This window comes from Lytechinus variegatus, chromosome 2 (assembly GCF_018143015.1).
Source record: "Lytechinus variegatus isolate NC3 chromosome 2, Lvar_3.0, whole genome shotgun sequence".
Classification (NCBI taxonomy): domain Eukaryota; kingdom Metazoa; phylum Echinodermata; class Echinoidea; order Temnopleuroida; family Toxopneustidae; genus Lytechinus; species Lytechinus variegatus.
In genome coordinates, this window is record NC_054741.1 from 27394222 (window position 1) to 27412385 (window position 18164).

The 18164-nt window shown below is 35.3% G+C and overlaps 1 protein-coding gene across 2 annotated transcripts in view; it reads left to right on the forward strand.

Moving 5' to 3' along the window:
* Positions 1-5424: 5424 nt before the first annotated feature.
* LOC121407730 (ran-binding protein 9-like) overlaps positions 5425-18164 on the forward strand; it is a 75504-nt gene continuing 62764 nt past the window's right edge. For both annotated transcript variants that reach the window (XM_041598924.1, XM_041598925.1), the window contains exon 1: positions 5425-5628. In XM_041598924.1, the coding sequence (XP_041454858.1) occupies positions 5436-5628 (193 nt within the window). In that variant the 5' untranslated portion in view covers positions 5425-5435. The remainder of the gene's footprint in view (positions 5629-18164) is intronic.

Consider the following 18164-nt stretch of genomic DNA (forward strand, 5'->3'; position numbering starts at 1 on the left):
TAATCACAATTATTGTAACCATGTTGTTATTTTTAAATTATTTTTATTGTTATTACTAGTATCATTTATTCTAATTTGGTTCACTCTTTCGTTGTTACCTTCGATATTTTGTATAGCCTCCTTTTAAACTGTCTTCCGTCTCTCCTTTATACTATAGTTTTGTAATATACGTATAGAAACTAAGTTACGGGGGCTTGCCTCCCATACAAGCTTCGCTTTTCTTGGCAAGCCCCTCCGTTCTGTTTTATATAGTTATTATAGTCAAAGTTACTTTAATTTGCATTAGTTCTCATTGTTTATACCTTATTTCGATTGATGTTGTACTTTAAATTTGACTATGTATTGTTTAATTTTGTTGTGCTTGCTTTGTGAACGGAAAATGAATAAATCTAAATCTATGTTATTACCCCCATCATTATGATAAGTATATCATGATCATGATGATGGTAGTTTTTATTGTTATTACTATCATTTATTCTAATTTGGTTCACTCTTTCGTTGTTACCTTCGATATTTTGTATAGCCTCCTTTTAAACTTTCTTCCGTCTCTCCTTTATACTATAGTTTTGTAATATACGTATAGAAACTAAGTTACGGGGGCTTGCCTCCCATACAAGCTTCGCTTCAAGTTCTTGGCAAGCCCCTCCGTTCTGTTTTATATAGTTATTATAGTCAAAGTTACTTTAATTTGCATTAGTTCTCATTATTTATACCTTATTTCGATTGATGTTGTACTTTAAATTTGACTATGTATTGTTTAATTTTGTTGTGCTTGCTTTGTGAACGGAAAATGAATAAATCTAAATCTATGTTATTACCCCCATCATTATGATAAGTATATCATGATCATGATGATGGTAGTATATTGATTGCCGTATAAATGCAAAGTTGACAATCGATTTTTTTTCTCGGAATTGTCTCATGTTTATTGTTCATGAATGAAACCATTCCTTTCAGAAATTAGAAAGATATGGATGGACTCGATGGTGGAAAGAAGAAAATTCCAGGATGAAATAGAATGACATGTTCATGTTTGTGATTTTGTAAATGTCATTATCTTTTAAACATTTACCCCCTCCCCGCAACCAAGCCGCATGAGGTGTGCCCCGTTTATAATGCCACATTCTTATTTTAGGATTCATTTTTTTTTCTGGTTTATGATGTAAAATAAGTGGAGAACATAAAAAAAGAGAACAGAATAAAATGGAAATAACCAAGAGAATCGATAAGAGTCCTCAGTGGCCCATTTTCAATTTTTCAACAAAAAAATAAGTTCGCGTTTCGCGCTCGCATTATTGATCTAGTCCTTATAGTACCTCGTCTTATTGTAAAAATACGAGTAGACACCCCCACTTTTAAAGGACAAGTCCACCCCAACAAAAAGTTTATTTGAAGAAAAAGAGGAAAATCCATAGAAAATTTCATAAATAAAATGTAAAATAAGAAAGTTAAGACATTTTTAAGTTTCTTCTGATTAAAAAAAAATAGTTATATGCAGATCTTGCACGGTATATTATGATATCACTCACTCACTATTTCTGAAATATTCTATTTTTTATCACTGTCCTGTGAAACAAAGTTTTATTTCTCCCTGAACATGTGATATTACCATGATTGTTTACATTTTATGGTTCAGTCAAGTTGGTTCTAATATTGCATGATTCAAAGCAATATAAACAAAAGAAATACTGAGTGAGTGACATCATCCATTCTCTCATTTGCATATATGATTAAATTGTGAATATAACTATTTGCATAACTTTCTTATTTTACATCCGATTATGTTGAAAATTTATTTTTCCACTATTCAAATCAACATTTTTCTGAGGTGGACTAGGCCCTTAAGTACTACCCCCCCCCCCCCTCGCTGGCATACAAATTTAGAGCTTGGGGGCATTGACCTCAAACAATTTCACGACCAAAATAGAAGGGAACAAGCAACAATAGGAAAAGAAAGCTAACCGTAGACACTCCACTTTTAAAAGATTATGTCAAAGTCTATCACAAAACTAGATTTTAGTATGAAAAAGATTTGTTTAATTGCTCACTCGCTTCGCTCTCTTGCAGCTTATTATTTGTATATATATATTTTTTATAGCATGCCTTATACCCTTTATACCCCTTTTACTAAAAGCAAAAGAAAACTAAGCATTCTGTCTGTCATTTTCAGTCCACTGACGGCATAAATCCCATGGGGTGAGGATAACACTTTTCGGAGAGGGGGAATGGCCTGTATAATCACCCCCACACTTTTCAACGAACTTTTAAAGACAGAAAGACAGAATAAAAATCTCCGGTGATAATGATACAAACTTCGCACTCTAAGACGAAAAAGTTCTTGTTCGGAATCGGAATATGTAATTTGGCCATGAAAAATTTCTAAGTTTTGCTGTGAAGGTTATATTCGCTGCACACGTCATTTTGGCATTTTGGCTATAGACTGTATACTACTACTAGTATTAAATATGGTTATCAATGCATGGCACACAAAATGGGGCTGGATGCTTGGGGTAGGAAAAAAATCAACGACCAAGAAAAAAAAGAGAAGGAGAAGAAAGTGAAAATTACAAGAAGATACTGATGACATAACTCATTGATCAAATGAACATTATGTTTAACGTATATTTTTACCATATCCATAGGAGACTTGTAATAACATTTATTAGCATGACTGCATGATGGTCTAATAAATACTTCAAAATGTGATTTTGATAGTTGAATCATCATACATTATGAAAGATCATTCCTAATCTTTCCTTTCCAGGTTGCCACAATATTCTCATTTGCATTTGCATCGATGTGCTATTTCCACTTTTCAGAAGTATAAGGCACCCAATTATGATTAATTATTCTATTCTTATCTTACCTCTGACCTTTAATGAGTTTTCATTGTACAAAGCTCAACCGTGTTAATCTATATTCGTTTTTGGACAACATCTAGTCATCCTACTACTGAAAATGTACTCGCTCGCTTCTCTCCATCGTATATTAGTATGCATAGTATAAACCCAACTGCAGTTCACAAGTTAATGTCACAATTAAAACTATTAAACATCGTTAGAAGCATCAACTATCATCACCAAATTAGGTGATGATATTTGGACCCCACACCCAGACCCCTTGATATGGGGTGCATGTCCCTCAAATTTGGAATTTTCAGCTTAATTATTGTTTTCAACCATCCAAACCCCTTACATTGACTGGATTTACGACACTTTTTCGGTCAATCAGAATGATGATTGAAAACGCTGCCGTATATATCTAGTCGAAAACTTTAATACTGACCCCCTCCCCAAAGGAAACAAAACTTTATTTTTTTATTGATAACAAAATTATAGTTCGTTTATATGTTTGTTTTTACCATGCTGAATTCATCTTCACATTGGCAATTGGAACATCATGTTACAATGAGAATTAATCACATACAGCCGGGCGTGGTAGAGACACCGAATGAAAATAAATGGAATCGCATAATCCCTTGATTGAACAACATAATTATATGTCTATGAAAAAAAACAAGCTTTTCTAAAAAAAAAAAGAAGAAGAAGAGGCATACAAAAATTATGAAGATCGTGTCCCTATAGCCACTAGCATATATAGGATGGACGTTCTGCCCCCCCCAAAAAAAAACCCCAACAAAACAATGCCGGCAAAAAAAAGAATAAAAGAAAAAGACCCCTTGATATGGGGGAGCCCCGAAATTTTGAATTTTCAGCTCAGGCTATATGGTCCCCGGCTTGGACCGAAGTAAACTATACTATTTGATCAATATCAATATGTCCAAATTTATGGAATTATTTTTCTACTGATCCTACTTTTATCCTCCGTTCAAGCATGGGGGGGGCGGCATCGACGAAATGCTTGGATGCAGTTCTACAGGATGGAAACAGTGACACCAGGGCCACGTCTTACAAAGAGTTGCGATTGATCCGATCCAGTGGCGGACCGTGACCTGGAGGAGACAAATCATTGGGGGGGGGGGGGGGCACAGCATTGTTCACAAACAATGCAGTGCCCCCCCCCAATGCTTTGTCTCCGCCGGGTCACGGTCCGCTACTGATCTGATCAATCGCAACAATGAAAAGCCAGCAAAGTCAACATATATAAAATGCATGTTTGCTCAAGTTTTTTTAGATGTGAATGTACATGTATATCCATAAACTCATCGATTTCTTGACAGTTCGGGGTGTTCTCCTTTTTTTACAAAGGATATTTTGCACATTTCCTGTAGAAAAAAATATGACACTAATGGATTTCCATAGAGCTATATATACGATTGATTGGATCAATTGTAACTCTTTGTAAGACGGGGCCCTGAACCCTAAAAAAGATATTGATGATCAGAGGCGGCGATCATAATGATGATTTTGTTCAGGTAGTGACATGAATCAAAATAGAAGGGGAAAAATGAAGAAAGTAGAAAAAAAAAGAGAGGACATGATACTGATGTAAAAAAAAAATAAGGAAGGCAACAACTTGCATCAACTTTTGGTCATCGACTTTGAGCCCCTTACGTCATTTTCCCCCAAAAAATGTTAACATGAAAAATACTATCGTGATCTAGGAGGATCTAAAGAAAAATATAAATGGTTTAGATATTACCTGAATCATGGATATCATAATGATAAATATTATGTTTTCACCCTATGATATATAAGAGAGAAATAAATAGTTTTGAACGCATTTAGCACGAACACATGCTGGCAAACTCTTCTATAATCATTAATCATGTTTTCCTGTCACTTAGGCCTCACTTTTTTGTTTAGATTCGGCCCAATAATTAAAAGATGAATATAAATGAAAAGGGGGCAGTAACAAGCCATTAAGGCACCACTCTCGTTTAGATTCGGCCCAATAATTAAAAGATGAATATAAATGAAAAGGGGGCAGTAACAAAAAAGAAAATGAAAAAGGGGTAAAAGATTACATCATAAGGGTACATGTACTTAGGTTATTTATTTATTCATTTATTTATTTCTACTTATTTATTCATTTAACTAATTATTTGTTATTTATTTTAGGGAGAGGGGTGGCCGGTACACACAAATTTGTTTCTCTCTCGCTCCTTCTTATTTTGTTTTTTCATACTATTCTCCATTTGACTTTCTGCGATGATAAAGAATTAGAAATCTTTTCCCCCAAGAAACAAAGGCCTTAATAAGAAATCGTTTATTTTCATGGAGGGTGGAAGCTCTGGTATACAGTAGTTGGTTTGATTTTTATTGAATTAAATCATTTGTGAAGCTATTCTGACTTTGTACTAGTGAAATATTAAATAATGTAAGCTTCATTCTTAATTGAGCAGTGTACATTCAAACGACTGTCTTCAATAGACTAAGAAACAGAAATGGGGCACGTGCATTACTTATGACGTTCATGCTGTGCTGAGTGGCTCATTGGGTTGTGTGTACAGATATCAGTGTGTAAGTGCGAAAATGGCGACGAATGGTGAGGGAACGAGTTCGGCGATCAACCAAAATACAGAAAATATAGATCCATCTGACAGATTGAAACGGTTATACCCGGCGGTAAATGAAGATGAAACACCTCTACCTCGAACATGGAATCCTAGAACGAAATCAACCTTCATTGGGCTGTCACAAAACAATCTACGTTTGCATTACAAAGGTATGTTAATCAATCAGCGAGTCTATGACGAACGCAGTCAAAACATTGGCTGATGATTCACCGGTGTTCTGTACAGTGCTGACTACTGTAGTGTAGCCTAGGCCCGCTGCGGCAGCTTTCGCACAGGCGGCACAGGCATAGAAAAATGTAGTGACTAGTGTACATGGTGTATCATATACTAAATTACTGTTAACACTTTTCATGAATTCAGTCAGTCATATCAAACACAATATTGTACCAAATATTAATATGCAAAAATGTTGCTGATATTGTTTTCCTATGACTTAATGTATGACACAAGGCTCAACGTACGGTTAACTAATAACTTTTTTGGTGTTGGCCCTAGACAGCTGGCAGCCGTCTGTTTCGAGGAGTTTTTTAACATTTTTTTTCTAATTTCTCCTCGTACACAGACGGCTCGCTATCATGCAGCTACCATTAGGGGACTTGCAATGCAAAATCCCCCCGTCGGGGCTCTTCAATTTTTGTCTTTAATGAATAAAAATTTTGAAAATTAACGCGACCAAAATGCAAATTAATATTCCCTCTTGGCATTAATTGCCAAAAATCGGAGAAAAATCAAGTTAAAAGGAACAAGAACAGTGACTTACCTCGGCTGTCGCGCAAATTCACTTCCCCGTTTTATCCGATCTTAAGTACATAAACATATGGCAAAGAGTCCCCTGTACAGATCGCGCTAGAACTTAGGTCTCTGTATTTGGTGAGTGAAGCCAATGGAGTTCAGCTGAACAACCAACATGACAGAGACCGAAGCTTTTGGTCTATGGTGGCCCTAGCCTGGAGGCGTCTGGGGACTGATGTTTAATACTATACGTATATCACTCCCCTAATGCCTGGATTTGCTTCACATGCCTTTCCGTAGCAGCCAGGATTACCCGTGTTGAACCTCGACCTAAATCACCAATTTTATTTTTAGTTTTTCGCCCAAAGTTATGTACATGGGCAAGTTTTATGTTTACTCCCATTTTTTAAATTCTTTCGTACTTTTCATTCACTGAAAAGTATTCAAATTGATAAGAGCAAGAGCGTTCACTTACCCCATCTGTTTACTCCGCCATCTTTATTTCTTTTGTTATTGATACCTAGATACACACGCGGTAACACGCGTGCAGAGCTGCAACTTAGATTTTAAAAATACTTGCATTTGCCAATTAAAATCAAGATTCGTAAAATATTTGTTTTGGTTGATAAATATAAAGTAATTTATATGATATTTATTGATAAAAACAAATATTTTGCGATTCCTGATATCTATCGGCAGATGCAAGTATTTTTTTAAATCCAAGTTGGCAGTCTACTACCTTTATCTGAGATAAAAACAAATATAATTTTCTTCTCCTTTATCTTTTCCTTCCACCGCTTTTGTCCGAGATCAAAACAAATCACCAGCGCATTTTGACGTCAAACATGCCGCCATGTGTTTTTTTTTGTCTTGTTATGTTTTGGTTTTTCCGATCTGATTTTTTCCCCACTTGTCAAAAATCAGAGTTCGGAAAAATGTAGAAAAAAGCGGAAAATCGGATCGGGAATTGGAATAAAAATTGGTTACAACATTACTGACGTGTATGATGTGCACGTTTGGTAATACAAGGCCAGTCAATAATACAATCACTCACTATAGCTATAGTATATACTTAACTGGGTTCCAAAAAGAAACTGATCAAATTTTCCAAGGGCACTTCTTAAATTCCACTCATTCAAAATGAACAATATTTTGACACAGGCTAGCTTCAATAATCTTTACTAAGCACATGTCCATAATTAAGAGGTTGGTTCAATCACAGAGAGGCTTAAAGCTTGTGTATAGTTTTGGTAAATCCACCAAAATGCACCTATCACTATTCCAATTCATTGCTAGCTAATATGAATGGATATGCCCTATAACAGTTATGATGTGGAGGATATGAAATGAAAATGTGTTTTACAGGATAAATTTTGCGATTTTACATGGAAATTTAACTTGATCGCCCGCAGGGTTGGCGGATTTAAATCACGTTGATTTAAATCGTGATTTAAATCGCGATTTAAATCACCATGATTTTTTTAAAAAAATCGTTGATTTAAATCACTTCCATTGAAACATGTACAAATCATGGACAAAGTATTTGTTCAATGCAGTTTTAATTCTTCAAGTCAACTGAAAAACTTTGAATTAACTTTATATCAATAAAAGATCAACAAAGTCTTCACATCTACTTAAAACAAATTAAAATCAAATTAATAAAATCAGTTAATTCCTTAAAAACTACAGATGTATGTTGTCAATAAGTACTCATTTTTTGTAAATTATGTCGAGTTTTTCTTCTGAAATTTTACATTCTTTGTCAGTTATTATTAGTCAATTTCTTTCTTAACATAAAGTTTTCACATAATCCAACTTTTCAGAGAGCAGTTTGTAAAAAAAAAAAAAAATAATATATAAAAGTCAATGAGAAAAGGTTTGTTGGCAGTTTTCCAGTTTTGATCCTTCGCCTACACATAACTACTTCTGTCATGTAAAATAAAAAAATGATACCTGAATGTAATCAACATATTTAACATGCCTCTTATTTCGTATTGTTACATTTATCATACATTTGATGTTTTAAATAACATAATTATAAAAATCACATTAACATAATGTAGTACAGTCATAAGCTTTCTCTTATAAACCTTTTAGTCACTGCAGCCCATTTTATGTTCAGTGCTACAAATAATGGAAGTTTTGTATCTGCATGTAATAATGGAAAGAGCTCTATAACAACAATTTGCAAAACTCAGAATAAACATTTAACACTGCATTTTAATGTTAAGATGCAGGTACTTCAGTTACAATCATTGGCAGTTGTAAGCTGTGTCTCATTTAAAATAAAATACTTCTTTTTGTAATACATATGTTGTAATTTAAGCAGTTTTGCAGTTTTTATCCTTTAAGTTAAAAGTAAGTAGATTCTTTTTCATACTTCATGGATCAAACAGATTTTTTTTGTAGAGAATATGGGAATGAAAATTGTAGATTAATGTAAAAAAAATCACAGTAACAAAATGTAGTATAGTCACCCTTTGACTAAGCTATCTCCTATATTGTTCTCCAAAACTGAGAGTTTTGCAAGATATCTGTAGCAAGAGAAGAGCTTTTTATCAAAAAGATCCTAAACATATACAGTTGTAGTCTCTCTTTGACTATTGTAAAGCTGTGACTAATTGAAAAAAAAAATTGATTTGAATTATTTCTCTTACAATATACATGAATACTAGTAATTGACAAAGGGTTTGTTGGCAGTTTTGATAAGGGATTTTTTCTCTTGGATTTTTTAAATATTTGAATGAAAAATCCCAGAGGGGAATTTTCTCTACTCACTGGGAATTCCCTATGGAATATTCCTTCATAGGCCTATGTATGATAGAATTAAGTTCAGATACATGATTCCTCAAATTTATTTTTAATTGTCCATTTTTACTGGATTTTAATTACAAAATATGTGGTTAAGAACAATATTAGGGGTGAAATGTATAACATCAATATTGATGTCATTGTAAGAGTAAGGGGGGGGGGATAATTACCCTTTTTTTCGAAGGAACTTTTAAAAAAATCAAAAAAATAAAAAAAATCTGATTTAAATCAAATAAATCCGATTTTTTTGATTTTTTTAAAAAAATCAAAAAAATCGCCAACCTGGTCACCCGATCAAATTAAAATATCTGTGTGTTTTTGTCTTTCAATTAAATCCTATTCCAAATCATGGAATGGGCTGAAACTTTCAAGATGTGTTCTTTGTAACTTTTGGATATCTAATCACTGAATTTATAAGATAAGTGCTTGAATGCCCATTTTTTTAAATTTAAAACAAGCATCGCCGAGAGAGGGCGCTATATATCCAAGATTTGAATATTTGAAATTTTCTCAGAGAAGTGTAGTTGGAAAAATATCTAACGGTCTCTACGCTTCAGTAAGACTGTCACATTAGATGATATTCGATTATCAATCACATTATTGACCCTTTACCAAAGCTATACACAGGCTTTAAGACCCTCACGTCAATCGGTTTCAGAATCCGAAGTCAGAAAATGGCAAATGAAAGACCAGTGAAAACTGAAAATAAGATGGGATTGATTAAACTTCCCAGTCTTATTACACATCTCCTTCACATGAATGTTTTAGTGATTGGCTCAATCACACAGAAGTTGCAGGAAATTAACATCAAAATTTCAAATGACTGGAATAATCACACAGCCACACACACATCCCCTGAGGATCTCTTGGCAAATGGGGGGATAATCTGAACATGGTATGTGTGTCTGTGCATCTCACTCAGTAACACACATATAAATGCTATGTTCAGATTATCCCTTGCTTACCAGGATATCTGCTGGGTGGAAGTGAGATTGTTCCAGTCATTTTACATTTGTATTTTAACTTCCTATAGCTTCTTTGTGATTAAACCAATCACTTGAACATACCTCTGAAGGACATGTCTGATAAACTGTTTACTATGTTTAATCCCATCCCATGTTTATTGGTCTTTATTTTTTTTCATTTTGTGACCTTGGATTCTGAAACCGCACTCCTAAAAAAATAAGGAGAACGAATAATCGTGCTAAATAAAATTTTAAAAAAGATGATAAAATTCCACATTTTACATCTTTAAAGGACAAGTCCACCCCAACAAAAACTTGATTAGAATAAAAAGAGAAAAATTCAACAAGCATAACACTGAAAATTTCATCAAAATCGGATGTAAAATAAGAAAGTTATTGTATTTTAAAGTTAAGCTTAATTTCACAAAACAGTTATATGCACATCTTGGTCAGTATGCAAATGAGGGAACTGATGACATAACTCGATCACTATTTCTTTTGTATTTCATTATATGAAATATTTTTATTTTCTCGTCATTGTCATGTGAAATGAAGTTTCAGTCCTCCCTGGACATGTGGAATTCCATTATTTTAACATTATGTGCTTCATGCAAGGAGGTCCTAATCATCAAATTCGTAAAAATTGAAGTATTGTATAATTCAAACAATAAAAAGAAAAGAAAAAGTGAGTGAGTGACATCATCGACTCTCTCATTTGGATGTAACTGGCTCGTTCATATAATTTGTTAAAAATAAGCGAAACTTTGAAATGTCATAACTTTCTTATTTTACATCCAATTTTGATGAAACTTTCAGCATTGTGCTTGTCTGATTTTTCTCTATTGAGTCAAATCAACATTTTTCTGAGGTGAACTTGACCTTTAAATCCATGAAATGGCCATCCATTTTCCATAATTCCTTGAAATTATTTTGATTTAGTTGAAAACTATCAGAAAAATGAAGAATATTCACCTCTTTTTCGACTCTGATTTGAATTTAAACTCAGTAAATATTGTAGTCCCTTATAGATTTTCATGGCAACACCATGGAAGTCTACATGTGGGACTACAATATTTACCGCGTGTAAGTTCAAATCAGAGTCAGGGAAAGAAGTGAATATTCCTCATTTTTGTATTAGTTTTTAAACTAATTCAAAATATATTTCAAAGAATTATGGAAAATAGATGGCCATTTCATGGATTTAAAGATGTGAAATTATTTTTAGCAATTTTTTTTTAATATATATTTTTTGAGTGCGATATTTTGTAAATGAATTGACCCAGGCCTAGTTTCACTACGGATTAATTAATAGCTACCCAGCTATTGCATGTACGATGTTAAGAAAAATCTACAATTTATCATACATATATTGAATTGATTTGAACTCCTCAAGGAGAGCGATTCTGAGGATCTCAATTGAGCTCCTCAAAAAAATAAGGAGAGCGATTTATTGAGCTCCACAAAATTATAAACGTGAAGGACTGCTTACATGTATATGCAGATGTGAGCGTAAACTAATTTTGATACGATCAAGTGATAGAGGGGCTCGAATGCAGTTACGATGTGTTGATTGTCAAAACTGTTGTAGCGAAGTGAGATCGTGTTTTTTTTTCCTGTTGATATTCGTATTTTGTTGCGGATTTGGGAGTAAATTTCTGTTGCTATTCTGTGCATATTGAGAAAAAGTATATTTTCTGTGATTTTCCGTTTGAAAAGCCACTTTCCGTTTCAAAAGGCAGATTCTGTGAATTCCGTCCTTTTTCCGTGATCGCGCAAAATCTCTCCCTTTACTTGATTTTCTCTTTGAGAATGCCCTGATGAAAAAACAAAATCTTTCCGATGGTAGAAAAAAATCATCTGTGACTGTCTGAGTGATTTTAGCACTCATTTACCAAGTGATGGCAAATAATTATACAGGTAGCCCACATAGAATTTTCCATGGGCTCTGCTAGTTCTTTAACCCTATCCAGGCCAGGACTCAGAGGCCCCCCTCAATGATTTGCACAATACTTTTGACCGCGCCGCTCACTGACTTTTTACTTTCAAGTCTTGCGCAACTTTTGAGACCAGTTTTGCCTCACCCAGGTGCGGGGTTCGGAAATTACGCAACATTGTGTAAGGGTATGTCAGACCAAAAATTGCTCAAAAACGTTATTTCATGTACAAAGTCAATGCAAACTGTGTTTTCAACTAAATATCATAAATGCATGATTATTTTTAGGTTTGCTGGTCTAAATGTATTTATTTTATGCTGTTTATGATCTCAGAAGAGTCCCAAACAAATTTCATTGAAAAATAACAAAAAACAAAAGGTAATGAGAATACATAAGAAATTGCTAATTGCATGATCGTGCATGCACCTACCGAGATCTCAAAGCCCCCCCCGGCCATATGAACTCCCAAAATACCCCGGCCTAGATAGGGTTAATATTCTAATGACTCATTTTGTGACGTCTGAATATACATGTACATGTATGCAGTGTACAGTATGTACATGTATAATCAATTTCAAAGTGAACAGTCTTTGGATCTCTTTTTAAGCCCAGAGCTCGAGCATTTACTACTCTGCTCTTGTATACATATTTTTATAATGAAAAGGTTCATATTGAATACATGTGGTTTTGAAGGTAAATTGACTCCACATCTTATCTTATGCAAGTGGCGCTTCCTTGATTACCTGGCTTTTCCTGCATCACCACTTGAGCTACATTTGAAGTTGTATTCTAATGAACTTGTAATCTACATGCATGCAATATCTCTGTTTCCTGGCCCCTTTGTGATGCAAGGAAGATGAATTGTCATAACAATATCCTGTCCATGTCAGTGTGAGTTACCCCCCTCTGGGATACAGAACTTTGCAAGTTCATTCTTACACCGCAGATGGAAAGAGGAAATCAGACACGAGCGAGCGAACCATGCAAAAACCCTGAGGGACAGGCATGTGAAATGCCAAACATGTTTTAATTCACTCAAGGTGTGCATTTACTGCTTCATGGCAGATTATATCACAATTTGTCACACCTTGCTCTTATATGGTGTACTGTAACACTCTGTCATCAATGTTTTTTGTTTACTTTTCTTTTTTACATAGGTCTGCAGAAAATACAGCCTTTGACTAGAATTAAAAATGGTGTAATGCATACTTTCCAATCAATCTGCTTACAAGTTTATTAGTATACATACGCATGATTACCTTACAATCATCCAGTAATCAAATACTGATTAATTAATAGTACAGCTCTTTGCATCTTTTATACACTGTATACTTGTAATCCAGGCTGTATACACTTCTATTTAATAATATGGTACTTTTTCATGCAAGTACAACTGTATGTGTTGTGTGCATTGTAATGTTTCTATGTCATCTACATGGGCGTGTTAGGGACAGTGATTTTCCGCGATCGCGGAAAATGGACGGAATTCACGGGAAGGGCTTTTTGAAACGGAAAGTGGCATTTCAAACGGAAAATCACGGAAAACATGTTTTCCCTCAAAATACACAGAATAGCAACAGAAATTACTTCAAAATCACAACAGAATGAGAATATTAAATGGCAACAAACACCAGAAAACACGATCTGACTTCGCTACAATCATGACAATTCACACATCATGACTGCAATTGACATAAATAAATCAGCACACTCGATGGTGCGCCACGCCCGTACCCGGCCGTCCGGGCTTTGCTTCACATGCACTCATATCGTTCCAACAACACGGTCGTGTGTTGCTGCCCTCTACGTTCGAAGATGTAACAGCACAATATCATGCTCTTAAAGGGGAATCCAACCCAAATAAAGACTTGTTTTTATAAGAAAAAGAAAAATCAGACAAGTTAATAGGTGAAAGTTTGAACAATATTGGACAAACAATAGGAAAGTTATGAATTTTTAAAAGTTGTAAATATTGGTAATCACTATACCCATGGAGACTTCAAATTGGCCGCATATGGGATGTCATAGTGATGTAAGGCAAGGACTACTCTTCCATTTACTCCAATACATATTATGGCTAAAATGTCATTTTTCCCTAAACTTTTATTTCAAATTATATTTTTCTTTCATGAGGACATAAAACAATATACTACCAGGATTATATTTAGATTACTGCCACAGGGGAATAGGTACTTAGGAGAAAACCACAAATCCCTGATAATAAAGCACATGGCCTATGGGAAAGTTGTCCTTGCCCCTTGTCATAATTTACTTACACAGTTGCCAATTTGAAATCTACATACTATTAGGCTGCGTTTATGCGACCTCAACCCAGAATCATGATTGGAATCACGATTTGAATCATGATTCAAAACAGCAACATGAATCACGATCCGACAGAATCAGCGTTTATACGACCATCTTTCTAACGCTGTTTCTCCCTGAATTCGGGCCGATCCAGTGCGCATCACAGTGCGCAGTTTGACCCAGGAAGTATAGGTCAACATTTTCGCGCGTGTTTCTAACTTCACGTCGGCTGCTAGATTTTTGCTGCCACCGGAGCTAACGCGCGATCGTTTGTGCAAGTGCAACTCGGCTTCCGAAAAATAAATCTTTTACTTCCAGAATTCCGTGTATTGTACCTCGTATTGTTTTTGTTTACTTGTATTCAATCTTGTCGGTTCATCAAAAATGGTGTTCGGTAGCCGTAGTACTGGGCACGAATTCTGTTAATTTTGTCTCGACAGGCGGTGCCACATCTCCGTTGAAATCCCTCTTGCAAGCGCCGCTGAAAGGGACTCGTAGATCGTCTTATATTTCTGTGAATCCCGGTAAGGGATGCTTGTGCTTCAGGCTGAGCCCAAAGCACAAGCAGAGCCCTGAGTTCGTCGTCAGTCCAATTTGTGCCTTTGGAACTTGAAGACATGATTGATGAAAACAGTGAAATCAGGGTGACCAGACGTCCCGTATTTCCCGGGATTGTCCCGTATTTCAGAATATTGAACAAAATGTAGTTAATACATTTGAAAGTGACGAATTTTCATTAAATAACCAACAGCTGACGAAGCAGGGACAACAATTAAATCGATAACTGTAAACTTTTGCAAGTTCTGCGATGATTTCTTGCTAATACATTGCAAACGAACTGGCCTCCTGCCTGTGTGTGGCAGGCTACTAGCTAGGCATGGAGGATCGAAGCAAATTCTCAATGGTGCAAACACCTCACATGATAAACAGTTTTTCTACCAAAATAATCACAAAATCGGCGGGAAATTCTTATAATTATGCTATGGATTCTCAGTTTAATGATTTGGAGATGTAATCGGAGGAAAATGTTATTGACTTTTCATAGATCTAGTTTCAGCTTTCGTTTTGAGTCTTGGTGTGCACGATGCCGCGATGTTTCATCTAATTTTTAAGTTTGACAATATGTTTCACTTTGAAATTTTATTCATTTCTAAAACATTTTATGTTTAAAATTTTAAAAATACATTTAATAAAGTTATGATTTTTATTAGATGATTGGATTTTTTTGTTTACTTGAAGTTTGAACTTTTCCTTTTCTTTATTTTATATATACCCTATCCTTTCTGCTTGCCCTTTTTTGTTCCATCTATCTTTCTTTCCTCGACATTTTCTTTTCTCTCTCTCTCTCTGTTCATTTTTCTTTCTTTCCTTCTTTATCCAATATACTTTTTTATTTCCTTCATTCTTTCTTTCCTTATAATTACCTTGGCTTCCTTCTCTCTTCGTCTCCTGTTTCTTTTCGTTCTTTCTCTCCTTCCATTATTTTCTATTTTTTCGTTCTCTTCCCCTTCATTCTTCCCTTCCATTCTTTATTCCTTTCTTCATTTTTCCCTTCTCATTCTTTTCCCTTATTTTTATTTTCTTTCTATTGTTTCTTTCTTTCAAAGAATGAAGGAAACATGTTTATTTCCTTCATTCTTTCTTTCCTCCTACTTTTTCTCACCTTTCCCCCTTTAATTGTCTCCTTTATTTTGCGAGACATTTATTAATCTTCCCTTCATTTCTAAGAATGACGGAAACCTTTTTTTATCTCTTTTATTATTTCTTTCATCCTTTTATTCTAACTTTCTGTTATTTTTTCTGTTTTCTTTCCTTCCCAATCATCTCTTTTCTTTCTCTCCTTCATTCTTTCGTTCACCTTCCCTTCTAATTCTTTATATTTTTTTCAAAAGTCTTATTATTATACTATGGATTCTCAGAAGCCCACACTTTGTGTGGGCTTCTTTGTTGATCTTCGTTTGTCAATTGTCCCGTATTTCATTTTGTGAAATCTGGTCACCCTGAGTGAAATATACAAATGACGCTACAGTACAACCCCGGGGTACAATACACAGAATGATAATTCCTAAATGCACATGACAATTGGCATATACCGGTACTAGTACACTGGCAATCTGCTACACGAAAATTAACCTGCACGAAACACAGCGCGCGCCTTTGAGTCGAACCCGGAAGAAGCACGACACAATGACGTCATAGAATCATGATTCAAATCACGATATCGTTTATACGACCCTTTTCGTTCGTGATTCTACAGAAACGTCTTTCCAAACGCCCCTTTTTCCGTGTTTCATGTTTGTGATTTGAAAGACGTTTATTTCCAATTTCGACTAAACGCAATCGTGATTCTGCAGAATCGTGATTTGAATCATGATTCTAATCATGATTCTAGGGTAAAAAAGTGTCGAATAAACGCACCCTTAGTGATCTCAATTTTAAAGCAGCTATAACTTTCTTATCGCTTGTCCGATTTCTTTCAAACTTTCGCCATTCTGTTTCATTCATTTTTCTTCTTCCCAACACAACATTTTATGGCCAAGGCTGTATTCCCCTTTAAAATCCAAGATGGCGGATTGGCTTAAGTGGTTGACTGATGATAACGATGTCCAAAATACCCTAAAATTATCAATGAAATATTATTTTTCCTTAAAAAATGCTAATAATGTGAAAGGTGAGGATGTACATTAGGCCCGGTTTGAAAGTCAATTTTTGATGCACGTGTACACGGCGTGTTTTTCGGTCGTGTACACGTTGTAAACACTGAGTGAGAGTGAGTTACAGTATCATACAGTATGTTTTCAGTGTTTCCTACATGTAGCCTAAGTCATGGTTTTAAAGCTTACCTGAGAAGTTAGAAGTATCAATCCACAAAAATTGGTGCAATTAAAAAGTTTACTCAGCTTAGCAGCGCATTAAATTAATAAAGAATGCAAAAGTAAATCAGTGCAGGGCCCTAGTTAGCGCCGACGTTCCTTGGATGCGCATTTTGCATACTGTACCGTACATGCATGCACATTTTGCATACTGTACCGTACATGCATGCACAGATCGCTGCAGAATTGAGTGTAACTGAAGTTATCGATTGATTTTCATTATTTTATTGCCAATTTGAGGAGCGTGTGTTTGTAGGCTTGTAGCATATGTTTATGAGCGTATATAACACGTAACTGGAGCAATGATCGCTGTCGCAATTGGTGATTCTCAAATTGGCTCTAAAAGTGATTGAAGAACGCTTTCGAGAGTCTCGTTACGTGTTATACGCTCATACACATGTGCTACAAGCCTACAAACACACGCTCCTCAAATTGGCAATAAAATAATGAAAATCAATCGATAACTTCAGTTACACTCAATTCTGCAGCGATCTGTGCATGTATGTACGGTACAGTATGCAAATTGCGCATCCAACGAACGTCGGCTCTATAACTAGGGCCCTGCACTGACCGGAGCATACCCATTTCGTGTGGTACAAAAACTTGAGTCTCCAGAATAAATGTGGTTTAAATCTGCGATTTTGGAAGTAAACTCGCTCTAGGTTAATTGAAATATATTGACATATTAGTGATTAAAACATGTGCAGTGTCTTAGATTAATGTGAGGCTGTGAGCTTGTTCACTGACTTTACAGTCCCACGCAAGCTTTATGCAGATGCTACCGTGTACACGGTGATGGAATTTAGTACACGTGCACTGACTTGACCGTGCGTGTACACGTGTACCCGAAACGGGCCTAATGTACATGTATGCATGCTAAATTTGCTTGTAAAAAATTTGCTTGTAAGCACCCGCAAAGATCCGATTAGAACGGATTCTGTTGTGTTGTTGGTACAGTGGCAGATGCAAATTTCAACCAGTGTGAGTGTACGTGTTGTGATTATGTGTAAACAGAATTGTCACTTTTCCGTGTGTTCAAAGTCTATGGGGAAACAGAATTTCC